The sequence below is a fragment of the Lacerta agilis genome, chromosome 2, assembly GCF_009819535.1.
Source record: "Lacerta agilis isolate rLacAgi1 chromosome 2, rLacAgi1.pri, whole genome shotgun sequence".
In the NCBI taxonomy this organism is placed as follows: Eukaryota; Metazoa; Chordata; class Lepidosauria; order Squamata; family Lacertidae; genus Lacerta; species Lacerta agilis.
Genome location: NC_046313.1, coordinates 96158763 through 96171347, shown reverse-complemented (window position 1 = coordinate 96171347; position 12585 = coordinate 96158763). Strand labels below are relative to the sequence as shown.

General features: G+C 44.4%; 1 protein-coding gene across 29 annotated transcripts in view; it reads right to left on the bottom strand.

Annotated features, from left to right (window-relative positions):
- Nucleotides 1–12585, bottom strand: part of MAGI1 (membrane associated guanylate kinase, WW and PDZ domain containing 1) — a 464153-nt gene that overhangs the window by 48125 nt on the left and 403443 nt on the right. For all 29 annotated transcript variants that reach the window (XM_033141285.1, XM_033141282.1, XM_033141284.1 and 26 more), the window contains one exon: nucleotides 7066–7097. In XM_033141285.1, the coding sequence (XP_032997176.1) occupies nucleotides 7066–7097 (32 nt within the window). The remainder of the gene's footprint in view (nucleotides 1–7065; nucleotides 7098–12585) is intronic.

Genomic DNA, 12585 nt, shown 5'->3' with positions numbered 1-12585 from the left:
CTGGTGAAAGGCTCCATGAAGTAGGGAAGTGCTATGGGTGCTTCTCCCTCCTCTCCTGTATGAACTCGTTTTATTATCCTGCCTTTTCTCTAGACCAGTGATGGCCAAACCTGGCCCTCCAGCTGTTTTGGGACTACAATTCCCATCATCCCTGACCACTGGTCCTGTTAGCCAGGGATGATGGGAGTTGTAGTCCAAAAAAAGCTGGAGGGCCAAGTTTGGCCATCACTGCTCTAGACAACTTAGGTCAGAGTACATGGTCATTAAGATGACTTGTGAGTTGGTTGTTTCACAGAAGGGACCAATCACACTAAGGCACCCTTTGCATCATTCTTCCCCCTCTGCTGCATCAGCAGAGCTACCATGAGCTCAAAACTTTCCTGGAGCATGCGGCTTACACATCACTTTATCTTTGGGGTGGGAAGGGGTACCTGCACCACATCAAGCCTCTGAGCGACTCAAGGGTGTACTAAATGATATGGTTTTGATCAAATAAATAAAAAAATTGTTTAAGGCAGCAGGAACTGGGGGCTTACATTTTAACACACCATGTGAGGTTTTTCGCCTTTGAGATGCTGCTGCAGTGGTATGGCAGTCACTTTCCCATGGGTTTATTTCATGTCGCTACTTAACACTGAAAGGTCTGCCTCTTTGGGTGGGGCCCATTTCATGGGTCCTTACCACACAGCAGAATCTGTCATTAGAAATGGTGAAAGGGGACACCGTTTACTCTGCCCATGTGGTAGCAAGTTTTTATTTTAGAATGATTTTAGCTTGCATTCCAAGTGGGACATGTGTGCACTCTAGAGGGCTAGAAGCATTTCAATAATAATAATAATAATAATAATAATAATAATACAACAACAACAACAACAATTTATTGCTTATACCCCGCCCATCTAGATATTGTCCCTTTTAAACTCAGCTGCATTAGATTTTAGGTGTCCACATTGGACACACAGAGAAAAGAAAAGCTGCTTTTAAAGGCTGGAGATCCTTTTTGTGTGTGTGCAGAAGCCTGTTTATACAGTCAAGGCAGAAACTTCATTAAATTGGAAATGGGGAGATACAGAAACACGTATTACCAGCTGCATAAATAAATCCATTAAATGTATTTTTCCTCTCACAAAAAATCATTTCTTTGAAATCTGCAAATCTAGATTTTGTGTCGTAAGACTAAGCAACAGAAACCATACTTAAGAGAAATTAAAAATTAAGATAATGTGGAAATGCCAAACAATCCACTGAATTTTCACATATAAATCTTCACGGGAACATGGGAAGCTGCGTTATATTGACTCAGACTACTGGTACATCTATCTGAGTATTATCCACACTGCAAGTGTCTATCCAGGGTTTCAAGCAGGGGCCATTGGCTAGGCCCAACCGGGGATTCCTGGGGATGGAACCAGGGACCTTCTGCATGCAAAGCAGATGCTCCCCTAAACTGCCACAGTGGTTTATCCCACCTCACAAGATGCATCATATGGACAGGAAGGGGTCACTGTTGTAAAGGGTAGCACAGGAAACACCTAAGAAATACTGTAGTATTTAAATAAGGTGCTACTAGTCTGTCTTACTCTTACTGATGTAAGGAAGAGTGCAAAGGGTCATTTTATTTTTATACTAGGCTAGGAGAGAGAAGAAATGCCACCTCATGTCCACACTGGGATATCCTTTCAGATGTGCCAGATATCCAGTTGTGATCTGTGGACTCTTATTTCAAACCCTGATCTAAGGAAGTTCACTTTTGTCACAAAGCACATAATCAAGTGTGGTCTGCAGATAAAATTGACAAGTTGCCTGTCTCCAAGGTTGCTAATCTACTGTCACGCCTAGTCGTCTCACTTCATCCAAGACCCAGTTTCTTTGATTTCATATATTTATAGACCGTATATATACTGTACACACACAAAATGACACACCCACCATGGTTGAGGAGTGGAAGAGAGCCCATAGTTGTAGGAATACATGGGAGATGCACAGAAGGGAATTGTGGGTGTCCCAAGAGGGCTTTGTCAGCAAAGGACATATTAGCAAGTGACTACACCAAGATTCAAATGAAGGCCACTTTCAGCATGATAAACATTGTCAGAGAGGAGAAAGGGTGCAGCATATTTTCTTAAAGGAAAGCTACCTTCCCCACTCATTGTCTCCCTTACTAGAATTTGGGTTGCAAACTGATAATGCAGCAGCCCTCTTTGAACAGCTCTCTTTCCCCCAGATCGTCAGCTGTCTCGGGTATATAGTTCCTGGTGGACCACTCCTGGTTGTTTTTCATTCGCTTACGGACCCTCCTTTCTTCCTGTACTGCAAAGAACTATAGGCACTGAGATTCCCAGCTGCTGGGGTCTCAGACTGGCAGCCGTGATCTTTCTTCATCCATTCACACACCCATTCATTCATAGGAGGCAAAAGACAGTTGGGTCTTTGTGGAATGAGCTGACACCAATATTTTGGATCGTGGCAGCTGGGAATTTAACTATTGGCATAGGCGGGCATTCCACAACAGCTTGCCAATCTTAATACAGGCTCACGGACCTTCCTGGAGATGAGGAAGATTCAATATCATACTTCTGGTTCACTTTTTTGAGGGCCACATTCCCTTGTGGGTAATCTTCCATGGCCCAGGAGAGGGTCACAGCCAAGGGTGTATCCTGAGGGCCAGATAAAGAGGTGTGGGGTTAAAGTTTCCCACCGCTGATTGGCAAGAGACAGCCTGCACATGCATGATAAAGGGAAATGATCCTTCCATATGTTGATGTCTCAACAGGCATCTTTTATTTTCTTTAAAAAATCTTGCTACTTAATTTGAAATCACAGGTGTGCAGGGGTAGATAGGATGCCTTAGGAGGCAGGTGCTTCTATGAGATTTACTGGAACCATATTTTCCTGGCAGTGCTATACTTCTTAAGGTTTCAAGAAGGCAGTTTCTGCTTCTTAAGGTTTCAAGAAGGCGGTTTCTGAATGTGCCATAGAGGGAACTGAGGGGCAGATGGGGCTCATCAACCTGGGAAGGCAGCCCATCTAAGAGAAGTAAAACTCTGATCCTAAACCTCCACTGCCTTGCAGGGTATCTTCAGGAGAAGAAAAGTCTAAGGGGAAACCCCACACAAATCTGGAGTGGAGTTCCTAAAATGGTTGATGGTGCCTTCCGGCAACTCCTACAACCAAACATATAGCTCTGCTTTCCTTTGGACCACACCAGCAAGGCCAAGAGGAGGGTCATCGCCTGGGTGGCCCAGGACCTCCATCCACACTGCCAAGGCTTGCACCCCGGGGAGGTCATTTCGGTGCTGCTAATGCAGCAGTTTAAACCCCCTCCCCTTGAGACAGATGGATGCCAACAACAATACATACATAGTTTGTGTCCAGGCATCAATCATACCGATACATGATATGCAAATTTGGCCTTCCCGTGATAATCATTACCTGCAAAATATGGCCCAGTTCACATGATGTGCTAACAGAATCCCTAGCTTAGAGGCCCTCCAAACCTCTCACTCTGGCTCTTGGCACTCTCCCCAGGCCACAGACCCTCTGCAGCCAGACCCCTCACTGGTCATGTTTCACATTGTAATTGAGTGTTTTTGGCTGGCTCCTTCAACTTTGATAAGGGCTACTGCTTGACTGGATGGAGGAAACAGTGGTGTATTTGTGTACAGAATCTAGCCTTCTGCACCAAGGCAAAAAAAGTCTGCATTCATTGTTCTGCCCACATTTGCCTCCGGCCCCGCCCACCACTAGTATGCTGCTCCCAGAAGGTAATGGCTGAAAAAAGGTTTCCTACCCCAGATGTAGTGAGGCCACATGAACATGTAGGCTCCCGGAGAGTGGTTTGCAGCCGCCTTTGCTCCTCCCTAGTCCATGAGCTAAATCAAGGCTTGGCTTGGTGCATCCTCCAACTTGGGACTCTTGGTTAACCAGTGAACTGTGGCCATGAACAACTCTGTCTACATGGCTAGTGAGTAGGGAGCCTTCATCACAAGACCTCACATGGATAACACAAACCTTGGCTTAGCACAGCACAGCAACCACAAGAACCAGGGAGAGGCAAAGTGGCAGCTGGATCTTCTCTGGGAGGCTGCAAGTTCATGCAGTCTCACTAAGTAAAGATTTGTCTTAGGGTGTTGTGTGAACCAAGCCTATGACAGATGACTCAGTGGCAGGGTCAGCAAAGGAAGGGTCAAGCTGAACTTTATTTGAATTTAATTCAGAGGAGGAGGACGGAGGGGTGGGGTGGGGAGAGATGAGGAAGATCCCCCACCCCTTTTAATGCCACAAAGGGCGTCTACACATTGCTCATAGCAAAGGAGCTAATCTATTATTGATCAAGAAATAATTAGTGTTTTAAGGGACTCCTGGAGAAAAACCGGAAAGGTGGAAGGCAAAAAGGAGCACGACCACAAGACCACGTAAGAAGCCTCAGGGGACTTCCGAGGGCTGACGCTTGGCATTTGCGTGGCCTGCGTCATCACACTAAGCTGTCAACATGCAGGCTTCTCTGAATAGCAACAGCCAGTGGAAATATTTCATGGCATTTTCAAGAATTGGATTCAGGGAACTCCCACATGGATTGGCGCTGGGCATAACATGTCCACAGAAAACTTGAACCAATTTGCTGCTCACAGCGCTCAGCAACAGCAAAGCTTCATTTTTATTTTATTTTTACCTCTCCCTTAAAAACAAACAATGGATTGCTGAATATAATACTGTGAGTGATATCATCTTAGTAAGATATAAGTGCCCTGGATTGGTGCGGTCCTGCTCATTTTTCTACAGCAGGATACCACTGTCTCTAAGCACTGTATTATTTAGAAAAGAAAGCAGCAACACCCTCAACACAATAGCATTATAACATTAGCTGAACAACAGCCCCTTTAGAAATCTCTTTTTAAACAAGGAAAAACTATGTATTGGGGGGGGGGGGGTTCCTCCTAGAAGAGGATGGGCACTGACTGGGGTTTCAAAATATTCTGAAGGAAATGAAGAAGAGGAGGAGGGAAGCAATGTGTCATCCAAGGATTCCATTTTCCTTTACTGACCAAAATAAATAAATAAATAAAACATCCCATACAATCTCCTGAGGTAAACTGAATTCTGTTTGAGGGTGTGTGTGTGAGAGAAAGAGAAGAGTGTTGGAGGAATGGGAAGAGAAAGGGCTACAGAACGACACCTGTTTGTAAACAGTCTCTTTGTTCACTAGAGGGGGATTATCTCTAAACGGATTTAGGATCCACACACAGCATTTCAAAGCTCCTAATGTTATCGCCATTCACTGGAGAGGCCGGTTCACGGCAACTCCAAATGACTGGTGGAGGTTTTCTATAAGTTGATTGCAGTTGACTGCCTTTTCTCTCTCCCTCTTTTCTTTTTCCAAATCAACCTTGTTAATCCATTCATTAGATGCGGCTTAATTAACAGGGACAGTGAGACAAGGAGGACGGGAAGAAGATCGGGGAACTGATCCCTTCCCCCAATGTTTGTTTGTTTGTTTGTTTAAGCTAACAGCTATCTCTCCTCTTCCCAAATAAATCTGATACGCCTTCTACATGTTTTACACACTGGCTTCTATTTTAACCAAAGGCTAAATTCCTCCCTGACTGTGACACAGAAGTAAACCCCATACGGTTTGACATTTGTGGGATTTGAGGCTGAGCGCGAACGGCGCTCTCCTCCCTTGCCAACGTTAATGCAAACTGACAATAGTAGAGGCCCGGGGTCATGTGACTTTAATCAGCGCGCCCCTAAGCCAGCAGAACCACATTAATTATTTCGGGGCTTTCTTTTCCATGGGCACAGGGGGTGGGGTAAGGTGGGGGGGGGGAGAGAAACTTGTATATCAAGAGGAGGCGGCGTCTGCACAGTCTTCCTCTTTGGACCGCTTCTCAGAAAAAGGTGGGGCATCGTAAAAGGTGCAGGAAAAGCCCCACCAGGGAAGTTTTACAGCATCCTTTGCATTACCGCAACAATCTCTCCATCTTCGGAAAACTGGTTGGTTACAGCTTCCCCCCACCCCCCGCTTGCTTTTTCTGCTTCTCCCCCACCATTGCACACTCTTCAAACAAATGGAGAAACTTTCACTCTGCAGCCAGTTAACTCCCTATAATGCTTCTTGATCTGTGTCACTCCCTGGAGTGGCAGAGTCCTCTTGTTTTTAATTGTACTTTTCGGACAACAGCCTACAAGCTATTAGCTGGCATGTCAACCAGGTAACCGTTCCACAGAGAAACAAGATCAGCATGGACGGGGAAATATTGATTCTCTCCCCTTCCCCCCACACTCCCGCCTCCCTCCATCTTTCCTCTAAAAAGGCAATGGGCTTTGGGGGGGGGGGTTGAGGGGGGAAACCTACACCTGCAGCATAATGCTGCTAAACCCAGGCAAAGCCAACAAACAACAAAGGATGCCCTACAGAGAGCAGAAGAGACCGTCGGACATGCGAAATGCTCAGGCAGCTTAATGTATCCACGGGGAACCCTTAGCGTTACAAAAAGGGTTCTCTCCCCACCCACCCCATCCTCTGTTGCCGCTGTTAGGAAACAAGCTTCAGAAATTCCCTGTCCCCCAATTATCCACCATATAGTGCATTATAAGGCTCAAAACGAGTGCACCCCGCTGCTAGCGAATGCCATCTGAAAGGGAGGTGGAGTCTCCACGCGCAATTGTGCCAAGAAGGAAACAATGGCATTTTCACGGGCAAGTTAAATGCCTGCAAAGATCAGTCCACCAGAAGTAAGACTGAATTTCGTCCAAGCCCACACAACCCTCTGTCTGCCCATCCCCTCCAGCTTGCTCGCCAAATCCTCTCCTGCGCCGCATTCTTCTCCGGCTAACCCCTGCTCAGCACAAACCATGCAAAAGCGATCAAGTGCAGCGACAGAACCGCAACTTTCAAACCGAATGACAACCGCCGGGGTGGGGTTGGAGGGGAAGGGGGGGGGGAGGAAAGAGGGGAGCCCTGCGGACCCACACATTTTTTTATTTCGCATTTCCAGAAACGCCCACCCATGCCTCCGACGAAAAATAATCAAACAGGTATAGTAGCTCTGTAAAAGTGCTTACCGACTTTGGGCTCTTCTTAGGGGCTGGCAGTCCTGGAAAAAAATGGCAACAAGGGGGGGGGGGAGAGGAAAAAACAACAACAAACCATTAGCAGCATATAAACCTTTACCTTCCTTAAGGGGGGTGGGGGGAGAAATCCCTAGGTGTATCATCCGAACGTAGCCATCTGCAGAGTTATGTCAGATTTTGCTCTAGCATCAGAGTTGCCAGTCTGTTCATATCGAATCAAAGCACAGCGTTTGGGGGGGGGGGGAGAGATAGAGAGACGGAGAGGGGAGGGGAAAGAGAGAGAGAGAGAGAGAGAGAGAGAGAGAGAGAGAGGAGAAGGGAGGAGATCTATCTGCATTAGCTATGCTGACTTGTGCTGCAGCAGCCTGGAGGCTGGAGAAAGAAATTCACAGACCTCAGCGGCATGGGAAATTGAACACTTGGACAGAATCTCAAACGCTCCCCTGGATTAAGAGGGACTTAGCTCACAATTAAGCCAAGGATATTACCTTTTGACACGGCCGGCGTGTCAAATTTATCAGACCAATTGGAACGGCAGTGCAGAAACACAACATAGACAGGCAGATAAGATAAGATGATCTGTTTCTACACACTTTAAAAAAATAATGCAAGCCTTTTTTTTCGGGGTGGGGGTGGGGTATGCTTTTCCCACCACAAGCTTAGGAAAGCAAAGCAGAAACAAGAGAACAAAGAAGGGTAAGGTTTATCTCTAAGAAGGGTCAGTTATAAATACAGATGCTCCTGGCAAACCCTTTAAGTTTGCTTCCAAGTCCAGTCTGCATGATTATAGGCAGCGATCACCACCAACTAGTTAGAGTGCAGCAGATTCACAATGAATGCAATGTTATTTTTGGATAGGGAGAGGTGAATGGATGGCCAGGGAGCAGAGGCAGGGAGAGATTTTTTCTTTCTTTCATTCTCCTGGGCATTAATGGTGATGAAAATGCAAATGAGGAAGCATTTAATGCTGAGAGGGAAAGCCTAGAGGAGATTTTACATTTTGGAGACAGACCCGGAACACTGCCGCATATCATTGTTTCTCTGACAGTGGGGAAACTGGATAAAAGGATTCTCCCAGTCCCTGCCATTGGCATTTTCTTTTCTTTTTTGGTAGCACAGTGTCCCATTGGAAATGGAGTTCATGCTTAAGGGAAATGAGTCTTAATAAAGGAAGACAATGTCCCTAAGCAGATGTGAGAAGGTAAGAAACAAATTACTTTAGAAATCAGAGAAACAGGAACTGTGGAGCAAATAGCTAGAAGTGCAGTTTCAACTATGTGTTAAAAACTGCAAAGCAACTCAACAGTGTGAAATCTCCTCCAATTTTTTTTTAAAAAAACACTCACATAACATTATTATGCTCTCTTTTCTTTCTATTGTTCCTCTAATGCATTAATGTGATAAATAGCTTCACGATCCAATGCTACGCAGAGAATGAAGCATGTTGTGTGAATGAGAAATAATAATAATAATAATAATAATAATAATAATAATAATAATGTGTCTGAGAGAAGAATGGCTTCTGGTGATGTGCAACATGATGTCAGATGTCCATAATAAATTCATATTGACTTACTGGTATATAATGGATCTTTAGGATCAATGTGTAGTAGTCAGCTTGTGCTCCTGTATATCAGTGATTTCTTAAAACCTGAGAAATCACTGATATACAGGGGCACAAAGCTGGCCCATGGTATCAAATACTTACTATATAAGAGCCAAACTTGAGAAATGCTGAGCTAGAATGGTCCTTTATACGCAGGTGCAGTTGTACTGGCTAATCCATGTCTGGTATTAGCCAGTAACTGAGATATTTGTCTGTACAAGGTCTTCCTTAAATACTGTACAAGCGGGCCCCTGACAAAATTTCTTGTAGACATGCTGCACCTTCAAGCTTAACGCTGTCTAAACATCACCCAATAAGGGCTTTCTTTTGCCCCACCCTCCTCCAGCTCACATGTTCATTTATTTTATTTCATTTTTACTGGAGTGCACATGCAACAGATGAATCTGTTTGTTTGCTGGAGCCATGCTTTACTTAGGAAACCTGTCAAGGGCCCTTTCCACGAAGTAGGCAGCTAGAAGGAAAACCAAAAGGGGCAAAGCAAAAGCACCGTTCAAAAACACAAGCAAAGAGTTTGGTTTAAATATACACACTGAGAGGTTCAATTCTTCTGACAAGTCATTAGTGATGGACAGTCTGCACGTAACAGCTTCAGCTGATGAAAGCTGCAGATGATACTGCTTAATAATAGTGAGCATTTACATATAAAGTATGCAAAGCAGCTCACATTCACTGTCTCTTAACAGCATCCTTAAAATGGGCTGTTACCCATATTGCAGATGAAATGACTGAGGCTCATACAGAATGGGTTGCCTAAGTCCACCTGGGAAAGTTTGAAGCTGGAGGTAAAATCTGAAGCAAATACATAGAAGTCCTGTGTCATACTCTTAGCCACTCTACTCAAACAGGTGCAGATAATACACGCCCCCTGCCACACACACAATTCCCACTTCACCTTAGACATCACTATCCCAGCCAGGGACTGATGGGGAGCCTCCCTCATTATTATTTCGTAGTCAAGGGTATTCTCAGTCCCCGCAAAATTTTCAAGTCCACTTTCAGAGAGAAATCCTAGGATCGAAAAAACCTTTGGTTTGAGAAAAAGAGTCAAGGTTTTTTGTTATTAAAATGAAATTTAATTACACATGAGCCCTGTTGAGGAGGGGGGCAGAAAATTTAACTTCATGGATCTGTTATAATAATAATAGGTCTAAAAATGAGCTGGAAGGAGTATAGATTTGGGCATTGTATATAGCTGACTGGAAGGACAGATCCTGAAGCTGAGGCTCCAGTACTTTGGCCACCTCATGAGAAGAGAAGACTCCCTAGAAAAGACCCTGATGTTGGGAAAGATGGAGGGCACAAGGAGAAGGGGATGACAGAGGATGAGATGGTTGGACAGTGTTCTCGAAGCTACTAACATGAGTTTGGCCAAACTGCGAGAGGCAGTGAAGGATAGGCGTGCCTGGCGTGCTCTGTCCATGGGGTCACGAAGAGTCGGACACGACTGAACGACAACAACAACAACATATTGTTTTAGCTAGGAAGGCCACTTGACTTGCTCTAGACAAAAAAAGCGCAACTCCAAATTTATCTTATGTTACAAAAGATACAAGTGAACTTTTTTTTTTTTAAGAAGCATATCACAAAACAGTACTGAGCGCATTGTAGATCTTAATCATGGCAACAAACAGGTTTCTACATAACAAGTTTCCATCAATAAGTAATTGGTCTATATAAAGTTTCAAAGCTTCAACTCCTTACTTAGGTGGCAAGCCTATACCCACTTAACTGGGAATAAACTCCAATTAAGTAAGTGGGGCTTACTTTCTAAGGCCCCTGCTCGAGCAAGTCCCTTCATAACACACCTGTATCACATGCAAACCTACAAACCCTTCACACAGAAAATTTCACAACCTCTCCAACACAAAACACATGTGAAGACACTTCTGGCACACTTCAAAAATACATACAAACTGAGGAACACAGCTCTCTCTCTCTCTTTCCCCTATCTACTGGACCACAAGCCTCCTCGGCTGGGAGTCAGCCATCTTTATTTTGGTAGCATGCTCCTCATATGGCACTCACCTGCCTTTACTGAAATCATTTGTCTGAATGAGAAATAAAAAAGTCACGCTTTTATGAACACACAGTTGATATTCACCAAAAAGGAAAGGCAATACCCGACAATTTCCTTTTAAAAAAGAAAAAAAGAAAATCTAAAGCAGCAAAAAGGAAAAATAGAGGCATGGTGCGGTGGGCCAAAAGAGATGGGGAGGGGAGGTCCTCAAAACGGAAATTTGAAATTCAAGGATAAATGCTTGAAAAGCCATTTCTCAGCTTGATTGATTGATATATTGATTGATCTAGCTAGCCTATGGGACAGTGTGAGACCTAATGCAACTTCTAATAAAAAGTGTGTGAACTGACACACTGACCTGCTGCTTGCTTGTGAGAAAGCTTGCAGCTCTACAATGTGGGAACAATCCTTGTCTCCAAGAGTCTGTTCAACTTCAACAGCTGACGCACCAAGAAGCAGAACAGCTTCCCCCAACACTCCATTGGCATCTGAGTTGCCTTTATCTAAGCCAGCCTTCGCCAACATGGTTGGCACTAAGGTCTGCTGCCGTCCGAAACTAAACCGTATGTCCACCACACTTGCACAAGGAATTCTAGTAAAGCCAGCATAAGCCACTCACTATCCAGAGAGCTGGACCAGGATACAGCAAAATTCAGTGCAAGTTCTACCTCTATAAGTTCCTCCCAGTTGCGGTTTCCCATATGTATAGAATTAGATTATCAGTGAATCTGATTAAAACTGTGAGGCGTAGTGTAAATTATAAATGCTTTCTACATATCATAAATAGTAACATTCTCAGAACGTTTTCATGCATTGGATTAATCCCAGAAGCTAGCAGGGTGCCTCAAGAGAGATGGGTGGCTTGCTCAAGAAAAAGTGGGCTCTTTATGAGGCGGTGCAAGTCAAAATGGGGAGCACTGCAAGCACTTTGAGGTAAACTGGCAATCCAGACAGGGAGGTGTGGGAAAGTTTCAGGCTGGAATCTGCTGAAAGCAGAAGGAATGCCTCTCGACGAATGAATGATAGCATCCGAGTGGGATGATGGGGAGAGGGAGACCACCACGGTTATGGACAGAGGGCAAAGTGGCAGGAACGGTTGTGACTGACAGGTCAAGCTTGTAATCAGAGGGGATGATTGTACCCAGAAAGCTAAACATTTTTAGCTCTTCCCACAAAAAAATATTTAAAAGTATCTAGCACAAAAGGCCATGGACCTATATGTCTCACAATTTTCAGGATTCTTATGCAGGGGCATCTCTGAAAATTTAAGAACAATTGCCCACAAAGCAGGGAGATTGTGAGTGTGTATATACACAAAAGCACACATGTGCGCGCACACACCCTACAACTGAACTGGTTGCCATTGCAGGAAAACCACTGCAGCTATCCTTCTGAAAGCTGGCAGAATTCATGCACTCAGAAGAGGTAACCTTGCCTGTAAATTTCACCCTCCAAATAAGCACATTATGGAAGTTTTCTCCCCCCCCCAAAAAAGCAAGTTAAACTTTAAATATGCCCAGCACAAAATCCCATATTTTTCAGTAATTCTGCAGGCTTTATTTAGTTTAGAGACATTTAATATGCCTGTATTATTTCACACACTTCTGTCAAAAGCAGGAGGGGGAGTGATAGCCATTTTTGATATCTCAATCATGAATGGAGGGAGAAAATGAAGGAGAAATTCGGTAGACTATGACATGTCTTGCTCTGAGACTGTTTGCCCAAGCACCAAACTGGGGTATGAATAGAAGCTGGTTTAGACTTCTAATATTTATAAACAATAGAATTGTGTTCTCTCTCTCTCTCTCTCTCTCTCTCTCTCTCTCTCTCTCTCTCACACACACACACACACACACACACACACACA